The following is a 26,530-nucleotide window of genomic DNA, read 5'->3' as shown; positions in this document are numbered from 1 at the left end:
GTCGCTTTACGGGACGAAATTACCCGGCGAAGGAACGCGCGTCGGTGATACTCGGTTCTCGCGATCAGCGGGTTAATAATCGTAAAACACCGTTGGACAGGATTTTATTGGCCGTAGAAGTTATCGTCGACGGCGATCGTGATTTTCAATTGTTGCACCACCGAAGTGATGGCGAAACGGCATCGCGTGTTTCTTGTTAATCCCCACAACCTGCCGCCGATTCGGCGAACTTGAAATCTCGTGCCGGAATTAGATCGGACCCGCGCTCGTTCGCTACCGGACCGATCAAGTAAACGGCACCAATTGGCAGTGCATCGTGAATCTATATTTAACGGAGACATACGGGCAGACATAGGGCCAAAAATTCAGGTAGTTGGCACGTCAAACCTCTTTTTCTCAGGAATCTTTTTAGCCGCATATTGATGGAAATGCCACATTTAAAAAATGAACCGTAGGAGCTAAAATCTAGCTGTGGCAGATAGCACGTATCTTCGAAATGTCAGGGGACAGCTGATGCCGTTGTTACCGATAACTAAACTTATTAGCTGTTTGCATTTAGGCGCTGCAGCGAAAAATATTAGCTACACAGTAGACAATTTTATGTTAAAAACGGCTTTTCTGCAAAGTTTTTCTATCACTTTAACATGGAGAATATGTTAAAAAGTACAACAAATATATGTTAAATTAACATATTCTCATCCCAATTAACATATTAATTTTTACAAAAATTTGGATGGATCGTTTGTAATGCAAAATTGTTTACCGCACAACAGTACTAAAATTATATTAACATTCCCGATTACTTTGTCGATTGATATAAGCATGTTTCATATTGTCCATACGTGGTATAACCAGAGAAAGAGAGCGAAAACGCAACTAGTCAACTATAGCTATTCGTGCGAATAATTTGTTCTAACAAAGTTGTACCTCGCAGCAAATACATTTTACCTCTAATAGCAACTACTAACAATGACAGCAAAGTTCGAACTAACTAGTGAGATTTAGTAGCTATTACTAAGTTAATTCTCTAAGTGTATCTACACGTTTATCAAGTTAGGAAACGGTCGACCGTTCGAAAGCTCAGATGGCAATTTTTATACGTGTTCGTTGAGGTTAACGTCCTTAATTTATAACTTCTATTTTTAACTTCTAATTTTTAATTTCTTCTAAGCCACATTTAAGATTTTAATGAAAAACTACTGTGAGGCCATTAATATCGCCATTGAAAATCCGGCACTTTACGGACTAACCGCCTTAATAAAGCATCCGATCGCTCGATATGACATTTCGCTGCTGGCTGTAGATTTCATTTTTTTTTTATTCTATCGCGATTTTATTCTCGTCTCTCGTCGCAACGTCTTTCGACTTACTTTACCCCGTCGATCTGAAAAAAGTCTCTCCGAGAGACTTTGCGCGTTTTACTTTACAATTTGACGCGGCTTGTTTTCTTCTCCGACTTCTCGACGATATAAATATCGTCGAACTCGATAATTTTAGACCCGCCGCTTTCCGCTTGCGCCGCGGAAGGAAACGTCCGCCGACGTCCGACGCGCGCAATCGTCATACTACTTTCCATCTCGCGCCATTCTCTTATGCCGACGGTGCAGTAAACTCGGTATCTCGCACTCTCATCTCCATTCGCAAGCACGAGTTGATGGCCGAGCGAAAGGGCAGTTTCATCTCCGCTACGAGCGCGCGCGGCTTCGCCACTCGCTCTGCGATCCGGAAAACCTCTCGGTTTTTGAACTTTCGTCCGCTTTAATTCAGTCTTCGACGCATCCGCGGCTCTTTAACGCGTCCCGCTGTGCATTTGATGTTTCGATGCGCACAATCGCGATTGTTTGGCACATCTCTTTCAATAGCACCGACTCGCCGGTTTACTTGAACCTTGTCCGGTCAAAGCCCCGAGTTGTTTTGGTTGTTTGCGCTTTTGAGGATCTCGTGACTCGGAAAAACGCGCCGCTCGATGCTCAGCGATTGAATGTGTGTCGTTAGCTGATGGTCGATCGAATGGACCACGTTTATCTCGAAATAGAACCGCGCGGAACGATTTTATATCCTGTGTTATATTCTTGCGCCAAGAAAAGCTGCGCGTTGATTTTTCTTTCTATTGGTGTATTCAGAAAATTCGCCGCGTATTATCTCTCTCTCTCTCTCTCTCTCGTCAAGTTAGTATTTATCGAGGTACGACGATAACGGTAAGTGGAGGTGATATGCACGGAGAAATCGTGCAATCTCCGTTAACAACCGTTTATTTCTATGACATCGCTTCGCCCCCGCGGCTTTCCCACGGAAACGGCGGATTGCAATATGCGCGGAGTCCCATTTATTCGGAATCACTTCTTTCGGAATATTCTCTCTCCGCTTCGCAAGCTCCAAATATTAGTCCTTAGTTATTGCAGTCGGGCTGGAAACCCGGCTGAGTTCGGATTATTTGTACGTTTTCTCATTTGCAAATTGCACGAACCGGGAGAATCGGAGATGGGAGAGAGTTGCCTAATTCGTACCAGTCATTTAAACAGTACCTCATCATTTTTTCTATAATTATTGGCGGTGGTAAATGTATAAAATCAAGTGGATGTCCCAATTAGTGATAAAGTAATCTCATCGTGAAGATAAATTAATGAATTATTATAATAATACAAGGGTTAAATATGTAACATTTATTTGGTTCGAAAGTTTAAACATTTGGCACTCTAATTGTATTGTTGCAAACTTATCTTTAATTTACGACAAAATTTTAATTAATTTGTGATATGTTCTCAAAAGTGACGGAAGTATCATTTAGTGACATGTAACTTTTATTTTGCCCCAATTCGTGACATATGTATATCTATATTATTGATAGGTGACGAACAGTCCTATTATTGACAGGCAAAAATCATAATTCGAATGCCACAAATCAGTATAGAATCATGAACGAACTTATTATCAACTTAAACATGATAATTTATAGGCTAAAAACTCCTATTTGTACAATTTGCTAAATTTTGAAGGTTAATTATAAGCTTGATACTATTCCTTAACTTTATAATGAATAAAATTTACAACTTGCATCTTCTCCTTAGAAATAGGAGCGTTTGTGCCATTTTATATCATATTCATTTAGGTTATCAGTAATAAAGACAAATAAATATTCCAGTACCGATTATTGATATGCATGTATTAAATTTTACTAAAAACAGCTGCAAAGAAATACCAAAAAAGACGTCTTATATTAATAACCAGCTTCTAAGATGTCGACGAGTAACTGTACGAACTGTCACCGTTAGCAGCATGCTTATATTTATGATATTACAGCATTATTCACTATGGCTTTTAATTTTATTCAAATCCTGTTATAACAGATAATATATAAAATTTAGAACGTAAAAACATATTTTTTAGGATACATACAGTGCTATATTGTTTGACTCATTAAGAAGAACAAATGCGATTGTAACAAATTGATACGCTGTTACAAATTGAGACATCCATCTTACAAACATGATAAAAATACCTTAAGCAATGCGATTTTGGCAACTTACCCCTATTGTGCTTGAAATATGTCGCATGCGTTTTCTCTTACTACTAATATTTCATTGAAAGCCACGAGAGCGGAGAAACGCTCGAACCAGACACTATTAATCGTATCGCGAAGGAAGAATATAATCACGGACATCGATAAAAATCTCCTGCGCCAGGGTCGGGCAATTCGACAATCTGAGATACCGATGTGTATCGGCGCGCAGTTGGAAAATTAATTACATCGTTAATAACTACGAACGGGGTTCTCGGCGTTCCAGCGACGCGCCTCGTATCACCTGTTACACTCACGTCACACGCTTTTCCGCGATTCTCCCGGCCGCCGTTATTAGATCGTCGTACCATTGAGATTTCGCCGCTGTAACGCCGTGCAGCCCATCGATGTCGGTTGGCGTCGGCCGAGCGGACGGATCAATGGGAAACGCAGAGCGGAATAGGGGGACCAATTTCGAGCGAGTTGTGAAATGCCAGCGGCTACGTTACGGTCGCCATATAGCGCGGAAAAATCGCAGGGAGTCAGACGGACCCGACGAATAAAGAGAAATCGGGTTTACGGACTCGTCGACGGATAATTTATCATGCCGCGTGGAGAAAATGCCGGCATCTCGATAAATCTTGATCGTTCAGGCTTACGGAGCGCTTCTTCTATTCGTCGATCAACACCCGGTTCGCGGTGGCTCGTCGTGAAAGTCCCGTCGAGTCCATTATACACCTAGTTTCCGTTTCCGGACGCCAATTTCCCAACGCGTCCGCTATCGAACATCGGGCTGAATTAAAGGGGTTCTCCGTTAGGGACGCGTCGCCGGCTGTATAATGTCTCGGGTCTCTTTGTCACGAAGGAGGGAATCGATGATTCCGCCATCGACACCGTTCTTATCTGCGGCTGCGGAGAACCCATGTGAGCGAGCCTCGCCAAAAGCCCATCGAGCTCACCTTACTCCGCCGACGGACGGGCGGCGATCGATCGCCGTCGCCGTCGTCGTGCGCGTTCTTCGCGCCGTCACGATATTCATATAATTTCAGGCTGCCGTGCCGTGGGTGGCGAGTTCTCTAAATATTTGGCCGAGTATATTTATCGTACGTTCACGTAGAAGAGACTGATGTGTGCGGGTGGACGCGCGCACGCGGAGTTTTGCGTACGCGCCGGGGCGGAGAGTGGCCCCGGCACCGAGGAAAGGGACATGGGGAAGCGAATCGGTGGCCTGCTGCTGGATCCGTGTTTCGCTAAAAATACACGTCGCAATAAACTCCAAGGGTGACGTCCACCGCGCAGATACGACGTTTTTAGCCGTCCTTCTTCCGACGAACTTTCGTTTCTTCTCCTTCGACCACCGTGCCGCCAGACAGATGCAAGTTCGTCGCGCGACGTTCGCGTGATTGCCCTCGTCTCTCTCTCTCTCTCTCTCTCTCTCTCTCTCTCTCCGCTAATTATCGTCCAGAATACTTTCATCATCGACCACCTCGTATTGCCGAGAGGTAAAAATAAACAGAAAGAAAGATGAGGGAATTTCGGTAACGTCGTATTTCCATGTTACACGCGAGCAGGTTATTTTGTTAGTTTCCCCTATACTCGGTGATTGTATTCCTTTCGTTCCAAGCTCGATCTGCGATCTAGCCGATCGGACGATAATAGTTGGGCATGCTTGTGCTCGCATTGCGTCAACGTCGGTCTTACCGCCTAGGGTTTATTGTAATAAGAGATCTCTGCGCAGCGTAACGCCACGTCAAGGATAATTAACAATAACAACGTGTCTTCGGGTTCAAAGTCCTTGACGACGAAGGTCAAGTGCATCATCCCTATCATCCGTATTATACACAGTTAGCATCGTTATGTAAGATTATATTAATCGTTTTGCCAATGGATTACAAGGTCGTTTCAACTTTACTAACCTATTGCTTTGAAATTATTTTTCCTCCCTGTCAGTGATTACTGAAGTTTTCAATATTTGCATCAAGTTTCTTTCTTTAACTGGTTATAGCCCAAACAACACAAATTTCTGAAAGACGTCTGAAAGATATTTAAAAATATAAGATCTTTTGAACAATGTTACAACATCTTTCAGAAATTTACTTATAACAAACATCATGAATTTCAACGATGGGTAAAACGGCTGATTTTGGATCCCGAAGTGGCAAGTAATAATGGTATGTTTTTTTATAGTTTTTAAATTGCTGAATCCAATTCTAATCTCCAAAAAATTTTAATTTGTCACGAAAGTATTAAAATAAGGAAGGTATTATAATAAATATATGAAGTTGTTAAACATCTAATACCGTAAATTATTATTATGATTGTACTTTACGAACGTATTCATTCGTGTTTCCCTGCTAATAAAACATGATGACGCTCTAATAATCCATGTTCTAATTAGCCTACGTCCATATATTCTATACAGAGGAACCTTCTTATAGTCACATCCTCGCAAAATGTAATTATTTTATTCGTCTTATTGGTTTTTTCCTCAATATTTTTTTTTTATGTATATATTCTTCCATGTATAATATATAGATTTTCGTTCATTAAAAGTATTTTACTATTGTAGTACTTTACTATTGGAAATTGTAAGATTTACGCAAAATATATTTTTAACCAAGATTCGCTTTGACCGAATAAGGCCTTCTTCATTTATTAATTTATGTTCTTCACATATCGGTCGATTTTCACTTAATATTGTTTATTTTATTATAGTTTTACACCTTCATTAACATACTATTCTCATAATAATCTTCTTACGTATTTAATAGCTTCATATGCTGACTTTAATACTTTCCCGATCATTTAAAATTGTTTAAAAGTCAGAATCAGATGCAGCAGCTCAAGAACTACAAAGAGATACTATTTTTACTTGCCACTTTTACTTTTACGCCAAAATCAGCCCATTTTACCCATCGTCCGAAACGGAGAGATACCGAGAGACTTGTGTTAAATAGATATCCAGGAGAAACAATCGTTGTGAAGAGTAGACAGTTTACAGATAATTGAACACTTCCAAAAGACATCGTTCCCACCCTTGTTAATATCTTGAATAATTTGGTGTCGAATAAATAACGCGAGGTGTTCTAAACTTCTCATGTATGAGGAGCGCTCGTGACGCTCTCGCAGAAATATTCGTACGCCGCTGACGTTCACGGAAGATGATGTGGCTCCTTTGAGCTCGTTGCGGCGTCGTCGTGGTCGCGATTAAACGCGAAAGCGGCAGTGTTCTATTCTGACGACGATGGCAACCCATGAAAACCGCGGTCGATCTACTTTAATCGTCCTTTACAACGCGATATAAATAGCTTTTCAGTTATTTATCACCTACTCTCAGCATAAAAATCCAACCTCTTCTGTCCGTCGAATAAAGAATCCAGGGTTTTTCCAGAACGAATCGAATTATTCCGAGAGGTGAATAATCGCCTTTCGGAGTCGCTGGTAGAAGTTCCTCTCTGTGACGAGGCGAACTTCCAATTTAGCAGTGAGAAAGTGATGGGTAATGTGACCTCGGCAGGTAATGCGACGCGCGTCATCGATAATGCGATGGTGCACAGAACCAGCTGGCTCATGAGTGTCGAGACGCGATCATTTACGCGGGGTTTCGAAATTCGCCCGTCAAGGGAGAGAATGATCGACACGTCGAAGCTGTAAAGTCGGACGAGCGGCTTTCCAGGTGCGTTTCTGAAATCGTTAATTCGCTCTCGTCATGGACGTTAATCGCCGAGACGAGCGTAGTCGGCGACCGAGCGCCGCATCGTTCGAGAGAATAATCCTCTACGTGGACGACTTCGCGGCGGCGACCGGCCAAGACCTATCGCCGGAATTCCACGGCCGAGGTCCCGATGATGTTTACGCGCTGTCCGTAGACGGCCCGCGCATGGATCACCGTTCCAGCCTGTACCCGCCCAGTCCCGACGGCCTCCAGCTGGGCGATCGTTCCGCTCTTTATCCTCTGAATCCCGGCGAGAGGTTGCCTTGTTCTAATCCGCTATGCTCTCAGGCGAACGCCCCGAGACGCTCGAGATCCAATTTAGACGTCGATCAGCAGTCCAGCAGACGTTCCAGCGTCCAGTCGAGTCGTTCCCGGGCGAACAGCTGCAGCAGACCGACGCCCTTAGGTAGGAAGAGATAATTGCGGTTATTGAAATAAAGAGGAGAGAATCTCTTATACAATGTCAAACTGATCACAGAGAAGGAAGTGCAATTAGCAGTTCGGACAACTTTGTCGCAACTTCGTCATTCGAGAGTCCATATTTGGAGACGCTCTCTAAAATTTTCGAAGTGAAATCTCACTCAAAGCGAGTGAAAAATTCACTCGGTGCGATAATGAAAATGCCGCCACTCGGGATGAATTTTTTTAAATTATCTTTAATAGCTTTAATTAATATAGCAAATGTTTACACTGTGCATACATAATATGTATTAAACAGGCAAATTGAGTATTTCCATAATGGGTCACACATGTCTGGCAGTGGTCTCTGGTGAGAGATCGATACATCATGCATTTGTGACACTGATGGTGAATGGTGTTAATTTGGTCGAATAAATATTTTAATCGATTAAAGTGAATGTGTTCCAATAGAATATAGTTGGCGTTGTGTACGCTCAACATTTCCAGACGATGAGTTATACGATTTTCAACCTTAAGCGGTGTGAATGAGAAATTAAAGCTACAATGAAAAATTACAGCATAAGACATAAAGTTTATGTAAGTCTTAAACCATAAGAGATTGATCAGTCACGGTCGAATGTGAAGAATAATCGATTGGGATTGAAGTCAATTTCTTAATACGGTTTAAAGCTTAAAGCTTACGCCTTAATTTTTCATTAGACACTGCTTTACACAGTGAACAAAATTGAGAATTGCAGAAATAACTCTAGTTAAAATATGGTAGAGTTATAATGACTCTATTTGCAATTAATAATTTCAACTTTATATGTACATGTGAAAAGCTAAAAATCGTATAATAATAAAAGGTTTTAATCTAAGGAATGTTACAATATGTATGACGCCGACTGTACGTCAGATTCGCTCTGAAATTTCAAATGAAAATGTCCACTCGACGATTCAAAGTGAAGGATTCACTTTATACGAGTGAAAAGTCGCGCGTGCGAACTTGAATAACTCAATTTGTCACTCTGCCTTTGTAGTGGAATTTCACTCGAGAAAATTTAGAGAATACATACTTGACATTTCCTCTCGATACACGTCGATATCTCCTTTAATATTTCTTCCTCGAATATCTTTGCACGCTTAATATTACTGTCGAATCTACAATCGGAAAATATTAGGTTGATGCAAAAGGCTCATTGCGTTTGTCGCGTTAAATAAATGATAGAAAATGAAATTATTTAATCAAGAAAGGAAGTGGCACAAGGAAACTGCGAAATTAAAGAGAATAGAGCTGTAACAAAGCCGTAACCAAGCGCGAATTTAATAATGCCGTAAAACGAATTAATAAACCCTTGAAAGAAAAAAATTAAGATCTAGTCAAATTTTTATTATCGTAAATAATTAAACATTTCGGCCCTCACCCAAACCTCTTCAATGGAAATAAATAGTACAGTAAACCAATTAGTAGATGACATTGTAAAGCGAGTCAAACGTTCAAGACATCGAAGATCGTCAAAGTGGGAAGGCAGAATAACTGCCAAACACCATTGTCGAAAATTGGCCATCACGTTTGAGAAAAATCAAAGAGGCTAGAAACAATTTCCAAAATTTTCATGACATTGTAGCGCGAAAACGGAAAATTATACCAAAACGAAACAAACTGCATTTTAAAGATAAAAGTTAAAACTTTCGCGTAGCATTAATAAAATTTTGAAACAATTTATTGACAGTGATACAACGAAAACCTTTAAAATCCTCGTTTTTTATTTTTTTGTCATTTTTATCAAAACTGTGATAGGTAAATTTAAACAACGAGTTCATATTCGGCAGGCAAAAATACATAGAAAATGACTATTCACACTCGTGTTTCAAAGTAATGTTGGACATTGTAATTTTTACGAATGGAACGAACAACGTCGCCTTGGTATCTTTTTCATTTACATTCCACGAAGACTTATTCTCCTTTCAACACCCAGGGACTTCTCGCGAGAATTTCATAGAAAACGAGTCTTTCGCACCGACTTAATGTACTTTATGCTTTTGCGATTCCTCATCGCTCAGTTACACCGTATGATGTCTCATCGCATTTCGTTCAAGTATCCGAGAGTGATTATCGATCAATTTCCGCGAAGAGAGGGGAGAGGGGCACGGAGGAACGTTTTTAACATTAATGCATACGACGACGTGAAACTTCAGGAGATGATAGAAGAGCCAGTGTTTGCAAGAAAACCAGGCCGCGAAGGGGGAGCAGCGTAAGCACCCGACGGGATTCCGTTCGCCCCACAAGAACGGATGTTAAGCAGTCCCTGAAGATAATCGAGGATGCTCGCGATCCCGAGCAGGCGAGGCGTCACCGACGCATCGCCATGGTCGTTCTTGGGACCTTCATCTTCTTGCTAGTGGCTTCGGTGCTGGTGGTGGTGGTCACTTTAACGCACAGCAGCTTCCTGAGCCCCGTGACGGGCTCGAAGGAGCTGGCCGAGCACAGAGCGCAATGTAAATCTGCAATTGAGAGCGCGTAGATACTAACTCCGAGCTAGATAGCTGCGCCTTAGAATACTGAAATTTTCGAAATTCACACACACAACACACACGTACACCGTGTTGGAAGTTGCTTACTAACTTTATAACAACGTCGTCTTTATTTCGCACTTGCCTGTCGTTTTCATTTCGAGAATTTAAGAACCTGCCTCTTTGAGAACATGCCTCTGACTAATTTCTGATTTGGTTTCAATGATTTGGTAGTCCCGCGGTACCATTTTATCGAGGGTCTGGATTTACGAGCTCGTGCAGCCCTCGGCACGAGGAATAATTTAAGTTTGCGCCGTTTCTCATTCATGAGCAGTTAAAGTTAGCCGCGTCACCGAAAGTTAGGAAAAATCTGTCACGCTAAGAGAAAGTACAGCGCATAAATTCGCGGATCTGTCGTTGGAGCCATTATGAAAATGCGCGTTCGCACCCCCTGTCGTGATATCGCGACGGTGATTGATACCGACGAGCATTCCCGCCTCGCTCACCCGGCGCCCTATTGTCGTTCTTTCAGTGCGGAAGGAGAACGAGGAGCTGCTGAATTCTCTGAACAGGGACAACTCTGTGCCCGAGAACGTCACGGCGCCGCCCTAGAGCGGAAACCTCCGCGAACGGAAGTGCATCGTTCTTGTCCGTCGTTCTCGGCTCACTTCCGGCCGTCGTCGGGGTTCTTTCATGGAGGAAGGCTGCCAGAGTGTCCCACGACGACGTCGTAGGAATCAACGTCGTGGGAAGCTATGTTTCGTCCCGCTAGACAGGCGGACGAGAAAGAGAGAGAGAGAGAGAGAGAAAAGGAGTAGGAGAAAAGGGGGTAAGATGACGATTTGCTAATTTTTCTAAAATAATAATGAGTCGGGGCTCATTCATTAGAAGTTTTTAATAATAATAAGTAATCTGTTCTAGTTTGACTTGAATCTGTCAACGACAGTAGATAATATAATAAGAAATGTATTTTGGATACATTCACATGTGATTTTGTCGCATTTCTTCATACACAGAATTGCAAACAATTGTAGTAAATCTTTTCGCCTTCTCTATAAAAGTGCTACAGTACAGTATATCTATAAACGCATATAATAACATATTATTATTTTTTTATTTCTTATATTGCAGTATTTTGTAAATTGAAAGATGACTAAATTAAAAAGTGACTAAGATGATATATCATGGGTGAATATTATAAATGCGGATAAAATGACACATATATTTTATTAAATTATATGATCGTAAATAATTGTTTTGTTGTTTTGTCTAGATTTTATTTTTTCCTTAAGTTACATTGTCACAAATCATATTTTTTGTACGTAAATAATATTTTTATTTATATTTTATTATACTATACAGACATTATGATAACGTAATGATATAAGAAAGCTGCGAAAATGATTTCTTGCGCGCATAAAATCATTTAATTTTAACTTTCGTTATCGTATCCACATATGGGGGCAAGATGATGAAATTGACACGTTCTCAAAAAATGTAAATTAAACAAAATTCCAACTTTTTAAAAAAATGTTCAGTTTATACAGATGATAGGTAAGGCTTTGGCTACTCAGAAAAAAACTGATAATTATTTTCACGTTACTATGAAAGTGAGGAAAATTCGACATACCTTAAGATCGTCGTCTTATTCCCCTTTCCCTTAATTTCGGCAATTTGTGTCTCGGACATCTCGGATCGGCAGCGTGCTAATTAGGATGTAAGTCGCGGTGTAGTTGTGATTCCGACGGGATGCCGCGGGGATGATGTACATGCCGCGCCGCGAAAAATACAATCGCGAAGCTCGACTATGCGGCGCGTGGTCGCATCGTCGATTGTATTGTCGCCGTGTTCGAAAGCGTCGCTCGTTGATATTTCGTCTCGATACAGACTGGCTGCCCTCGATTCGAGCACGCTCTGCCAATAAGAGCTCACCCCGAACAGAAGCAGCAGACGAGCGTTCAGCTTGAATTATTCATGAGGTTCGGTCAAATTAACCGTCTAACGGTCGCGTCTCGACGAATGGATTTCCCCCGAAGATCTCCGATTGTTTTTTCTCCCCCTTTTTATTCATGCGAACGTAATTGCGCGTAATCCAGCGGTGGTCCGACGTCTATCATGATAATTTTGTACTAAAAGTCGTACGTCTACGGTGCTGAGCGGTTTCGGGGGCTGCCTAATCTGCATGGAAACGAGCCATAATTTCTAGGAGCGCGTTTACGATCTTTGACGAGAGCTCGTGACTCGCAGTTTATTGTGGAATTCAATCCGACGGGTAGGTCACACACCGAAATGCCAACAACGAAAGAACGATTTAGAGGTAACACGTGAGAAGAATAATGCCGTAGACGGTAAGAAGCCGCGAGGTCGTCGCGTCGGCGAAGGAAGGAATCGGCGCGCGTGGGGTCGCGCTCTCGACGTCTATTCACTCGCTCGAATATACACATACGTATGTGGCTCGCGTCGACACGTGAATAAGTATCGATCCACGTCATCAACGAGCGCGACATGAGCTTTTCACACGCCGTGATGCCACGTCACGCGAGACCAACTTGCGAAACATCGGGAACGAACGCCGGAATAGGTTTTAGTGCTTTTTTATATGTCTTCCAGGAGGGAGGAAAGGACGAGCTATCTCGATGAGGGGGAGGAGAGCTCCCGTCAGCCGACGACGACGGCCTCGTACGTTTTCGCGTTGTGCGCAATGTAGAAAGCTGTACATAAAGAACGTTCGTTATTAACAATCGTTTGTAGTTACACGTCGAGAGGCTAGTTTGGATAAGGGCCACATTGTTGTTGTCAATTGTAAGATAAATTGTCAATAGAAGCCGAGATTGTAGGGTGCGGGAGTGAACGGGAGAACGAGAGGAACGAAGCGTATTGGCGATAAATTATAAAAGCGCGCGTATGTGTGCGTACTCTTGAGTATGTACACGCGCGCATGTATGTGTGTGTGTGTGCGCGCACTATGCGCAAGAATAGTTCATGCTACCGCGAGGAAACGGCCGAAGTATTTTTATTCGTTTCATCCCGCTGCTCTCCGTGCAATTTCCTATTTCGCTTTGTGACTAATTGCTTAAAACTTTTATCGAACTTTTTTCGCCACGATGATGGGCGATTCGGGAACTTTTTCCGATATACGCTCATCTAGCGAGCCTTTTTTGCGAACGCGGCGAATATCGTTGCATCGTGAAACTCGAGCGTATGAATTTTGTACTCACCAATTAAGCAATCTACATACATTATTTTGATAATAATTATCCACACGCGTGGTTTGGCGTTTCGTGACTTTTTCACGAGGAACGCGCTCATCGCTTTTGCACGGACGTTGCGATTGAATACCAGTCAGGTATATTTTGTAAAATAAATTTTATATTATTTTGCGTATTTCCTTTGCGAAAGTATTCTGTGCAGAGCCATTTGATAATTACGTCATAACATTAAATAGCATAACTTGTAAATATGAATGCGCGTGGTAATCCACTTTGCATTCGTGACACATTGTTTACATTTGATGAGGATTTTAAAGTTTTGATATGGTTTTGGGTTAATAATGAAAATGTTAATTTCTTTTAAAAGCACAACTTTACTAATAAAAATTGTAGAATAAAGCGATTCATTTTATATTATATGTCTAAGAATTATTTGTATTTTAAAAAAAGATAGTAACGTACAGTCTAACAATTATTACCCGTAATATGATTATATGAAAGGAGGCAGATACTTTGTGACGAAATAGCGACGAAGGGGAGGGAGAAATCAAAAATACCCAAATTTTGCGTGACGTAATTGTTGAATGGCCCTTATCCGACATTAAGATATCTCGAGACCAAATCTGATATTAAGAATTAACATCGCTCTTGAAACAAATGACATTTCACGAAAATCCGCCTTGCTCTCTTCGCGGTTGATATATCGATTAAATAAAATACAACTTTCGCGCGCGATATGGATAAACATTTGGGCATCTATGTTTGTATGTTCGACGGGCGCAATCCGGTTGAAAAATAACCGACACGTTCGGCGATACAAGTCCCCGGCGACACGACGATGTCGAACTTCGATAACGCTCAAGACCAGGAATTTATAGAAATCTCGTGAAAATCCGTTCGGGAGGAGCTGCCGCCTCACGCCAGGAAAAATTGCATCTTTCGGATCAATAGAGAGGAGCGTTATTATTATTTTCGAGCCACGAAGTTCATTACATTTTCCTTTTCCACGACGCCGAATCTGTATGTATTTCCCGAGACTTTTCTCCGTTGTTCCTTCTGCACGAGTGAGCGATGACCCTGCGAATTGATTTCATTTAGAGCGTAACTCGTTCTCGAGGATTGCGGCTACGGTGCTGAGCCCCTGCGATTCCGCCAGCGAGGACTCTTCTCGCGCTCGCACGGTCGGACACGCAAGAACACTTTTCTATCCGAGATAATGTACGGTAGCATCTACGAGTACTGTCGGAGTTTACACGCATATATGTATAGCGACTGGCCCTTAATATCGTTTCCGCGACGTATAGAGTGCGCGACATCGGGCGCTTCGAAGGGCTGGATTAGGATTTTTATGATTACCCGTTGTTATCAACTAAACTCTCGTAACGTCGTACACGTCGAATGTAAGATACACTTTTGAGACACTACGATCGCGCGAGCGAGATGGTAGGTTCGATTAATGCGATAGAGAGAGAGAGAGAGAGAGAGAGAAAGTGGAGCGGCAGGAAGAATAATCTCCCCTACGTCTTTCGATCAAACTTTCGACTCGTCAATTTCTGTCCTCGATGCCGAATTAACGCGCCCCGCGCGTTGCTCCGCGTTTTCGCTGTCTATTCTAAAGGTATAACCGTCCCACGTGAATTATGTTTCGCTGAAGAAGTGAGAAGGCAAAGAGAGTGAACCGGAAAAAGCTTATACATTCGCCGATCGCACATTTGATACCGTATGCTTCGCCTACGAACGGCGGAGACGATGATGCGACTTCGATCGATCGACCGACTCGATCGCGTTTATCAGATGACGACTCGTCGCCCAAGAGAGGAGACGATGATCAGAGTTCGGCAGCCCGCCGTAGTAGCTCTGTCGCAACGCCCGGCCATTCTACATGGGGGCATGCAGGCACGTTCGCGTCGTACAATCATTCGGCAAACGTAATCGCCGATCTTTCGCGACATGTATCGCATAAGGACGTAATTAAATTAGTAATTAACGAAAATCGCGCCTCCAGGCGAACGTCTTTCCGCGTTAAATCGCCGTTGGAGACCGTGATGACCGGGCGAGACAATCGTTGGCGGCTGAATTTCGCAGATAAGTTCGTTATTTGATCGTAAATTTACTCTTGGCCGAGGATCTCTCGCCTCGGAGGAGAACAAGACAATTTCGGCCGTACTTTTCGGCGATCCGCGCGACAAAAGCGCTAAACCGGATTCACTCACGCTACGCGTCGCGCGAGTCCCTTTTCTATCGAGATATTTTTCCCTTTTCTATCTGTAATTTATTAGCTTGTAGGGCCGCTCGAGGTAGAGAGAGAGAGGGAGAGAGAGAGAGAGAGAGAGAGAGATATGTATTAGCGTCTCCTAGTACGGTATTGTCCGTTACGTCTTTCTCTAAACGACTACGACGAGCCTTCGTTCCCGTCTTCTTCCGCGTACACTTGGAGACCACTCGGCCTAACGCGAGAAGTTCGTTCGCGCGTTCACGTCGTTCGCGTCGCAATAAGCGAGCTAATGAAAAAATAGCTTAGTACCCCCGCGCGCTTCTGGAGATAGTCTTGATAAGGTCCCACGTGCGGATCGAATTCGACGAGTGTTCGAGCGTAGTGACATAAGGAAACTTCGTGATGCGAGGATAGAAGCGGAAAGAGAGAGAGCGAGAGAGAGAGAGAGAGAGAGAGAAAGAACAGGTATTTGCGCTGGCCGCGTCTTAATTTCTACGACACTATGATACCACCGAGGATGTAATCGCGCCGAGATCCGTCAGGAGATCGCTTGGCACCGCGCGCGGCGATGTTCAACGATCGGCGCCTCCCTCTATTCGAGGTTACAATGTTGCACTTAGAATTTAAGCATCGGGTACGAAACGCGTGTGCCAAACGACGCATGTGTATGCGCGATCGCACTCCAGCTTCCTTCGACAATCATAGTGCCGGTGTGAGTACGATCGCTTGTGTGTGTTTTTATGAGAATGAAAGAGAGCGAGAGAGAGAGAGAGAGAGGGAGAGGAGAAACGGGCACTCTGTTCATGAAGAGAGAGTTGCGCGCTGCTTCGTTACGCGAGCGACAAGCGACGATTCAGCTGGAATAAGCGGGATCGTTCTCCGATCATTGATCGCCCGAGATTGTCGGGCGAAGTGACTCTCGTGTCTCGCACACGCATTGCTTCCATATATCTTTCTTTCTTACTTTATAGTTACAGGTAGATATCGCGATAACGATAAGGCACTCTCTGCGAAAAAATATATTTCTTGCGGAAAAGTCGAGACGCCGATAAGAGCGGAGTATCAACTTTGAGGGCTCGTATTTGCCGAGATTTGTCGTTGGAAAAGTTTTGATTCGAGCAACACCGATCAATTTGGAAACAGCTGATTGCACCTGGCTCACGTGTAGGTCGCGATATCTGCGCCACGAGTGTTTCTAAACCTGCACAGAGTAAAAGATTTCTTCAGATTTAATAAAATTTCTTTATCTGAAGCAAATTTGTTTTTTTAATAGAGCAAACAAACGAATGTTTGGTTCTACAAGTAGAATTGTTTGGTTTTTCAAATATTTTTACGTCAAGTAACATATTTCTTTCATATTTTCACTCAAACATTTGTAATGGTTGTCGCAAGCAGTAAAAATTATTTGAAAAAATAGCATTTTATTAGAAAAATATTGAAGAACATTTTTTACTTCAGTGGAAAAATATTCAATATATAATCAAATAGATTTTCTTGTTGAAAACGAAATATCATTTCCTCTAAATAAATACTGTTTCTTCTATCAAACAACATGATTTATTCTAATAAAACAATAACATTTTCATTGAAACAAAATAATATTTGCTATTAAATTATGTTGTTTATATTGAACGTACTCAAATCAAACAAACACGTATATTAAATCCGCAGAAACTATTTTCTCTTTGTTCGTAAACCAAATTTCGAGATTGCCGTGTTTCTTCCGAAGAAGGGAAGACTTATTTTCATGTCCACCTTAGAGTTACTCTCCTACGGCATCAAACCTGAATTCTCAAGCGCACCTTGGAATCTCTCTAGTAAGCATTACAATGTTTAATCCTCTCATTTCCTCATTAGACGCAACGATGACGAAAATCTCCTCGTTCAACATTCAAGGCGATGCATATTAAACGCGACATCACGTCAGGTCGCACGGATACGGTCGTAAAATGTACATTCAGACAGAGATACGCGATTTTCGGCAAAATTGAGTGACATGCACGACAACGCGGACATTAGCAGAATAAAAAGCTCCATGCAAGTTTTACGTCTTGTCGTTCGCGTATACGCGTGGCACGCCTGTTTTATCCAAGAAGATAGTCACGTATTCCGGGCACGCAGACGAGATTTTACGTCAGGGATTGTAGTAGTAATAATAATCTCGACCACGAGGTGTGTATCATAGCGAGGCGTTGTGAGATGTTAATGGATGAGATATTATAAAAATTTATGTTTCTATATTGTAATAACGTTTATGTATAACGGTTATTATAATGGAAAAATATACATACTAGTTGTCCGGTTTGCGGGTAGTCTCTTCTTCATTGTCTCGCGAAATGTGGATTTCTTCATGAAGACCTCGTGACCTCAAGACGTTAAAAATTAAGCAGGCTTTAACATGTAAAATTTTATAGAAAATTTCCAGAGTGGAAACATGCGGACAGAGTCTATTAACATTATCGACATAACATCATAATTTATTCGGTTCGCTTTAATTAGGATGCCATGTTCAGAGTAAACTTGACAAATTGAAAACTCGGTGCTTTGAGTCTTTCGTATGGAAATTTCTGTTAAATTTTAATCGACGTTATGCTTACAGAGATAACGATGAAACATGCTAATGCTTTCCGGAAACACGGGTCTTCACGAACTTAACAGTACCTGGATTTTAACATGTTACTGATGGAGTGTCTTAGCTTATCTATGGCGCCGTTGATTTTATACGTTCCTTTATCGGCGCTTTCGTTATCAAACCCGAATCTGTCATTGTCCCCATCCGATGAAGGTGTTTGCCTTTTAGTTTCAGGTGAAGAAGGGCGAATGAAGGAATATCAAATAATATTCATACATATGTGCACACATCGCATCTGCGAATGCGTGTTTCGCTCCAGAAGGTAATAGATGTTACGTCATGTCCAATCAACATGAAGCTATAAATAAAGTCATAATATGTTTTAAAATGAAATCATAATACGTTTATAAATTAAGTAAGTATTTATTTATCTTAGGCTGTATGCTCATCACAGTTATATTTCTCGAATTGATTAAGTAATAAATAATACGAAATATTTTTTCCCATCAATGCAACTTTTTTACAATTTCAAAAAGTATGTGCCACTTTCTTTCGTGCCTCTCAGAATTTACGAAAAATAAAACTATAAATACCGACGAGACATCTGATACTTGTGTTATTCGCAAGATGATGGACACTTTTACACGTTGGATGACTTTCAAGAATAAGAATTGTTGGAGGTGAGTGAATTTTTGCACAAGCGACTGTCGCACTGAAACATATCGTTACGGAATATAACGGTAATTTTTGTATTGCCGATATTTAACTGTCGCGTAAGCTGATTCGAACATTGTAATATTTGCTCAGCATATTAAGATCAGATATATTGAAATTTTCCATATCGTTTTAATTGCGTTAAATATTGATTGAATGAAATTTCATAAAATCTGGGAAAACCGATAGCTTTGTTTTACTTCAGATAACAGGATTGACATTTTAAATCAATTAAAGAGACATCACAGACACAATCTAACATACATATTATGGAAAATTATTCATATATAAATAGCGGTGCCTTTTCATTATAGGCTGTTGATTAACGACGACAAACGCGCAAATATAATTACATTAGTAATTAATCATTTTACAATATCACGGAGCCGTGATATAAAGGTCTCTCTGGAAAACAATCTTCGTATCATAAATTACGCCAGTTGCGGTGGACATGAATTGGGGAATAAAGAAGTAAAAATGTTACTTGTGTAACATGAATTTATTAGATAATCGTTTTACATTTACGTAAGGGAAAGAGAAATAAGATATTTTTGAAAAAAAAAGAAGTTTTCTAAATACCAATGAAAGCAGCGGTCATCATCGAATTTACAAGATATTACGATATTTATGTTCGTAATTGCATCCTAACTCGTTTCTTTAGTTTTCTTGCTCTCAGATTTGACCTTCTTAACCCTTTGCGGTCGAGAGGTGCCTCTCAGGCACCACTGGATATGATGCGACAACTCGAGCGGTGCCTCTCAGGCACCACTCGGATCGAGGCGACAAATTGAGCGATAACGGTGTTTATTTAGATTTGGCCTAACGAATATCGCTTCACGAGTCTACTCCTAGCCCTTTGTGTGTAATCTTATGAGGTAATGGATACAGAAATGTCTCATCTCAAAAACGCTCGCGACCGCGTTTAACAAATGTCTTTCTTTAAACTATGAAGATATGTAAAATGTTAAAATATACAAGTTTAAAGTGTTATATTGTGCCAGAAATCATTTCAAGTTAACTGTAAAAAACTCATGAAATAAGCGGGAGCAGCTAACTCCTCTCGAGTTGCTGGTTCGCTCAAGCGAAAATGGCCTCGAGCGCAAAGGGTTAAAATCCACGTATTTATTGCATAAATTAATTATATATAATTTTCTGAAGAATCATCAAATAACTGAAGAATTATATTATTTTAGTAACTAATGATTGTTATAATTCAATATAAATTGGAAGTTAGTTTTTCGCATCGTTCTTGTTAGGAAAGATAGCACCGCTGTATCGCGTGTACATATTCCTGTTTTTATTACTCGGAATAAAACGAATAAAGCTGGAATTTTTAAATGAAATGTAAAATGTAAATGATAGCGTAGTAGAAAACTGCATTTAAATACGGAAAATGTTTACGCGTTATCTGGGCTAAGCGCTCATGTCATTACGTTTAATCCGTGCAAGATTCGATATGACACATTTACGACGTCAACTCCGCGAGCGAGATACCGTACACTCGTAAGAAACGAATGCGGATACTTTGTCACAAATACTGATGACGTCCTTGCGAAAGACGAAACGAGATATTTCGTCAGTGTCTTCTCTATGCTATCTTTTCCCACGATGGGAAGCAAGTTTGGTAAAATGAAATTAATAACACTATCGCACATATCTTGTCTATATCTATACAAACCGCTCAGTGATACGTGAAGTTATACTTTTTTAGGATATGTATTGTATTTTTTATGAGAAACGCTCAACTAGTATAATTTCTTGCATTCCCAGATATCATAAGATCTGCCAAAATCATCTAGAATGCGTCAAAGATATCCTGAGATGTGTTTTAGTTATACGTCTTAAGCATACCTAGAACGATCTCGAGACATCTTGTGTCGTCTAAGTTCTTTATTATACTCTAACCTAGTAGGCTTATTAGATACGAATATAATAGATAAGAATAAAAGGTCAACATCCATTGACTATCATCCATTTAATCTCAGCATCTTGTCAGACGCATAGTGACTAATTAAATTGCAATATAACAACACGTAATATAATAGCTATAAATATCAATTTAGAATGGCAAGAGAGAGAAAGAGAGAGAGATACGCTTTTATATTATTACGCTAACTAAATATCACTTTTAATATAAAATAATTATTGCCTTTTTGGAAACATATTTTTACGAATTAATTTATACTTGATAGACAGCTTGTAACTGTGCGAACAATCGTTATATACCTATAGTTGCAAAGGAATGGATAATTGATGTAACGTTTCAAAGCAATCTATATAACTATTATATAATTTTTTAATAACCAATATAATATGTGGTCATATAACATTTCAACAATATATTACGTTTATGTTATATAACTGCAACTTTGTATGAGTGGGAAATAACAAACTAACATGTATATTGCTTGCAACGCAATGTCCACATTATATTATGTTATATTTCATTATACTGTGACAATGTAACTGTTATATATTGATGTTTGCTAGGCATTTACGCCGTGTATTATCACTCAGTTCCTGTCATAATCGATCGCCACGCAAGCCTCTTAGCAGTGACTCGCAATTGAACTATTTGATATATTCCCGACTTCTCTCTCGTCAAAACAAGTATATTCAAACCGTTTCACAAACATGTGTACACGCGATTTATTGTTTAATCTAACGACCATTTACCTTATTTTCGCTCTTGTGAGAATATCAAAGTCATTGCGATAGTTTTTACTCGTTATTATTCCACACAATATATCGGAGCTTGTAGTACCGATTCTAGTCAATTAAGTAAGTCCATGTGCTTCTAAAAGTGGCTTAGAAGCCACCTGAGAAGCCACATTTAAGGTACTTTCATCGATAAAGATCAATTCAGAATATGGACCTTAGATTCTATTACAAATATTACAGATACGGGAACGAATAGGTCTTGCTTCACAGTCTTGAATCAAGCTGCAGACTGCTCTCGTGTCATCGCGGCACCGATATCCGCGTTGTCGGGGTCACGACGAGCTGAATTTCCCATTTTCTTAGGCGTGCACGCCGCACGTTCGAGCGAGTTTATGTTTCGCACGCGATAGTCGCAATCTTTCAGGCGCATCGATCGCCGCCGTCGTGCTGCTTCGGGCAGTAGCGAGCCGTCTGCTGTTGTGAGGACGTCGGTTGGGTGAAGAATCCGCTCATATTTGTGGTGGCACGGATGTGATATACGAATTACACTCGATTTAATGTCCTGACGCACATCGAATTGTATCGATTCTACATGTATCCTCCGAAGATGCGCGAGAGCTCGAAGGATCGCGCCGTTCTACCTTACACGGTTCGAGATAAATCGATTCTCGAGTACCCGCGCACCTTCGATATTCGTATAATCCTATGAAAGATACGGCTTCTAGGCAGAACGATTGACTTATCATTTTTAAACAATGCTTTGTGCCCTAAATTTTGATCTAAGTTATCGTTTGCTTACTTTTCTCCTATACAACGTTTCGTCATCGATCGCAAATAGAATGTCTTTTTTTAATTTAAGGCACAAGATAGTCGTGCGTTACTCGAAGACTCAAGGCATAAAACATTGTCTTAAATCGATAAGTCAGCCATTCTACTAAAGCCCATAGCCTATGTCGGGTGCAAAGTTAAAAGGAAGCAGAAGAAAAGAAAAAAAAAAGATTGTAGTCGATTGTAGACGCACTGTTTATGCGCGACGTCGACAAACTGTGTCAAACAGACTAAGCAATCGAGCAGCTGAGTCAGTCGTCAGAGCTCTTCACGTATATAATGATTGTGATAAATAAATAAACAAACGATGAATCAGTCTCTCGTCTTACTTGAAAAAAGAAAAAATTGCGAGTGAGCGTCTCTTTCGTATTCGCGCGATACATCTCTCGGTTTCGACGCGTCAGCAGAAATTCCGCCGAAGTCGCGAAGTCGCGATAACTGGTTTTTCGCGATCGATCGCGAGCCGACGTGCGCGATCTCGCGTGATAACAGAAACGCTGCAATTTATGCGAACAACCGAAGCGGAGAGTTCGTTCACCCGCTCGCTTACGTAATACCGTGCACGTAACAACGATCGATCTCGGGACGGCCATCGATTCACACTATCGATTCCTTTCATCCCCTCTAAAGAAAGATGGCCGTTACGGCACGCCGCACGGCGCACCGTTGTCCGAAAGTCGTAGTTCCGCGGTGTTGATAAACAAGCTCGGTACCTGCGTAGGAGGTGTTTGGCTGGCGTGAGGTTCCTTTCGTGTCCTCCGCGATATACAGGAACAACGACGGCGTCAATCACGGAATCGGCGAGAGAAGGCGCAGTGGCGGTGGCCGAGAGGCAACGTCTACTGGCTCATGGCGAGGGCACCGTTGAGGTTATGGATAACTTCGTGAAAATCGAGAAGATAGGGGAGGGTACCTACGGGGTGGTGTACAAGGCCAAGGACAAGTTAACCGGGAAATTGGTGGCGCTCAAGAAGATTCGCCTGGAGACGTATGTAACTTGGCAAAAGTCGCACCTGTCATCTCGCGCGCCCTTACCTCACGTTAAGACCACTAGCGTTGGGCGAATAACAATGTGCGTTTACATTGTGCGTAATAGAATGCCTTTGCGAGTGTCTCATACTCGTCATGTGCCAGCGTGTATCTCGCGTACGCCAATTTGCACCCATAAGAGCACATTAGCAAAATATTATTCGTTCCTCGTGAGTGAATAAGGTCTAACGTCAGACGCTACTTTGTTCGTACACATGTTTGGGTCGTTCAAAATGTCAATAGAAATTGTTTATAATAACGTGAGTCAGGCGTCCCTCATCCATAAGTATCTAAAGGATATGTCTGTATGCGATCATTTGAGCGAATGTTTGATATTTTAACTTGATAAGTATTTGGATGTGGAAAATGATGTAAATAAGTATCGGCAAGAAATTGTCGTTTCTTCGGTTGACCGTCCTTGTATTTCGAGGAGTTTGCTATCCTTGATTCCTTTGTTGTTGATTCCACTGATTATGTAAAGTACATGTTAAAGTCAAGATAAGCTAGATGTGAACACACAAGGATTGCTCTTATATATATGTAAAAAGAGTACTCTTTCCTCTCACATCTTTAGTACAATAAATACATAAATAATATTACTAACTCCTTTTAGTTAAACTAATTGCTTTTTGGAGGAAAGTACAGATTTCTTCTTACAACATTCTTTGATTTATTTTTATGCAGACCCATGTAACATATAATCATCAAGCTTTTATTAATCTAGCGTGTGGAAAGTGATTTCCATCGCTACCATTAATTTTTGTTTCCTTTGGATGCTTGATATAAATAACATTTCTATAAAATACTCTATATATTCTCTACTGACAAACAATATGTATACAAAAAACACTTACTGTGAGGAAATTGTCTATAGGCACTTGGAATATCGCAATGAGAAATCACAATTGCTAATTTAAAAACATACCTTTGTCATTGTGTCCTCTTCCATGGGCTATAAATTATGCTTGAATCAAGTGAAACCAAGAGATTCTACATTTTTAAGAACATGCCCTTATAAATTCACTGGCAACTAGACTAGTCTGAATAATATCCGGATAAGATGTATGCTCTCTTAATTGACCTCACAAAACCGAATTCGGCCCTTATGTTTCTACATGTATATGTTGAAAATTATCAGTTTGCAGAACTGCAATGTCAACTGGGCTTTTGCTTTGTGCACACTGCTAACACACTGCTAACAACCCGCATATTGGGGTCAGCTGAATCTGCGGGGGCCACGTTACACTAATTTTCGTAGCACCACATTATTCAGCTTGTCCCATTATGCCATGCTCGCCTGGTTTTTGATTTGGTATTTTTGTTTCATTTAATACACTGTGTAATTATTCGTTTTTTTTTTTTAATAAGACAAGACTTATTAGGATTATTTTTGGGATAAGAACTCGTGTAATATGTCTACTGCATAATCGATATCAATTGCAACATCTAACTTTTTTTTTTCATCGGAGATAGCATTTCTTCTTGGACACCGGAATTAACAGAGTTGTGCTTGCGTATTTGTCTCTCACTGATGTAATTTCGATGTTCTGAGTCACCCGTGTATATGTGTGTAAGAAACTTGTAAAAACGAACAATTTTTGTTGAGTCTGAAACATCCGACGAATTATTAAAAAAAAAAAAGAAGAGAGAAAAGAGAAGATGAACTCTCTTCTGTACTGAGTAGAAGGAGACTCATTAGCGCAGTGTTAATTAGCGGATTATTTAGCACACTGACGAGATACAATATTACGCATCTTCCTTTAAATAATAACGTTGCTTTGAACCAGGGAAAGGGAAGGCGTTCCTTCCACCGCCATTCGAGAGATATCCTTGTTGAAAGACCTCGCTCATCCAAACATCATACAATTGTACGACGTCGTAGATGGCGACAAGCATCTGTACCTTGTGTTTGAATTTCTGCAGCAGGATCTGAAAAAGTTGCTCGACTCCGTCAAAGTGGGTCTAGACGAGGCGCTCGTGAAGGTATCAGATATCACGGTTTCATTTCGCGCACGACCGACGCGATAATAGTGCACGCGTCTTAAGGTGAGACGCTTCATTGTTACAGAGCTACCTCCACCAGTTGCTGAAGGCGATTTCCTTCTGTCATCTCCGTTGTATATTGCACAGAGACTTAAAGCCGCAGAACCTGTTGATAGATCGCGATGGTTACATCAAACTGGCCGACTTCGGCTTAGCAAGAATGATCGGCGTGCCCGTGCGCACATATACGCACGAGGTCGTAACGCTTTGGTATCGCGCGCCGGAAGTACTTCTGGGAACCAAATTGTACACCTGCGCACTGGACATATGGAGCCTTGGCTGTATATTTGCGGAAATGGTACGTGAATCGTCGCGATAATCATCGCCGCGCGAATCCATCGTAATAACGAAATATCGAGGCTCCCGCAAGGTAGAGTCTTTGCTACAGACATTCATCTGAGCGCCCACGAGCACGTTGTTGAAGATAATTCTCTAGCATCGTCTTTATAGGCCAACAGGAGGGCCCTGTTTCCCGGTGACTCCGAGATCGATCAGTTGTTCAGGATATTTCGCATACTTGGCACACCGGACGAAACAATCTGGCCCGGGGTCTCGCAGCTGCCAGACTACACATCCAGATTTCCGAAATGGGAAGGGACCGAAGTGGGCCAAGTTATATCGTCTTTCGACGACGACGCCAAAGATTTACTTTCGGTAAGGACGAAGGAAGAAAAAAAGAGAGAGAGAGAGAGAGAGAGAGAGAGAGAGAGAGAGAGAGATACTAATGTGTACTTGTTCGCGACGTCGTCGGCGTTCACGTTTTCATGGATTCTCTTCTGTGTTTCTAGAAACTGCTGACGTACGATCCTAATCAGAGGATAACCGCAAAGAAAGGAATGACTCATCCTTACTTTAAGGGGGTTAAATTAGTTCCACCACCACTGCCAAAGAGAAACTGACCGTAGATTTATGGCTGACCGGTGTACATATATATTTTTTTTCTTTTCTATAGGTTTTTAAATAAAACTGAAATGAAACGCGCTGAAATAAAACTCAAAAACGTAAAATACTTCCAGAAAAAGAGCTAATACTAGACTAGTGAAAGTGTGTTCATTTATACTACAACGTTATATTATCTAATATACATATCCAAATATATATATATATATATATATATATATTTTTTTTTTAT

General features: G+C 41.1%; 2 protein-coding genes across 3 annotated transcripts in view; both read left to right on the top strand.

Moving 5' to 3' along the window:
- The window catches only part of LOC106741693 (histone-lysine N-methyltransferase set1-like), a 31,989-nt gene extending 20,930 nt beyond the window's left edge, over window positions 1-11,059 (top strand). For both annotated transcript variants that reach the window (XM_014613945.1, XM_014613944.1), the window contains one exon: window positions 10,660-11,059. In XM_014613945.1, coding sequence (XP_014469431.1) covers window positions 10,660-10,739 — 80 coding nt within the window. In that variant the 3' untranslated portion in view covers window positions 10,740-11,059. The remainder of the gene's footprint in view (window positions 1-10,659) is intronic.
- An 11,808-nt stretch (window positions 11,060-22,867) lies between these two features.
- LOC106741683 (cyclin-dependent kinase 2-like) lies at window positions 22,868-26,485 on the top strand. The gene is made up of 5 exons (XM_014613929.1): window positions 22,868-23,314; window positions 25,143-25,338; window positions 25,424-25,696; window positions 25,849-26,052; window positions 26,187-26,485. Exons 1-5 carry the CDS (start codon window positions 23,199-23,201, stop codon window positions 26,295-26,297), a joined length of 900 nt encoding a protein of 299 aa, XP_014469415.1. The 5' UTR covers window positions 22,868-23,198; the 3' UTR covers window positions 26,298-26,485.
- Window positions 26,486-26,530: the final 45 nt, after the last annotated feature.

This window comes from Dinoponera quadriceps, unplaced genomic scaffold (genome assembly GCF_001313825.1).
Source record: "Dinoponera quadriceps isolate SergipeBrazil2010 unplaced genomic scaffold, ASM131382v1 scaffold586, whole genome shotgun sequence".
Taxonomy (NCBI): Eukaryota; Metazoa; Arthropoda; class Insecta; order Hymenoptera; family Formicidae; genus Dinoponera; species Dinoponera quadriceps.
The sequence above is the reverse complement of the archived record's forward strand: the minus strand, read 5'-3'. Positions and strand labels throughout refer to the sequence as shown.

Excerpts from the sequence above, each read along its gene's own strand:
- LOC106741683 (XM_014613929.1), top strand. The coding sequence starts at position 23,199 with ATGGATAACTTCGTGAAAATCGAGAAGATAGGGGAGGGTACCTACGGG. Across the intron at positions 25,339-25,423 it reads TAGACGAGGCGCTCGTGAAG|AGCTACCTCCACCAGTTGCT; the intron begins GTATCAGATATC and ends TCATTGTTACAG. Across the intron at positions 25,697-25,848 it reads GCTGTATATTTGCGGAAATG|GCCAACAGGAGGGCCCTGTT; the intron begins GTACGTGAATCG and ends TCGTCTTTATAG.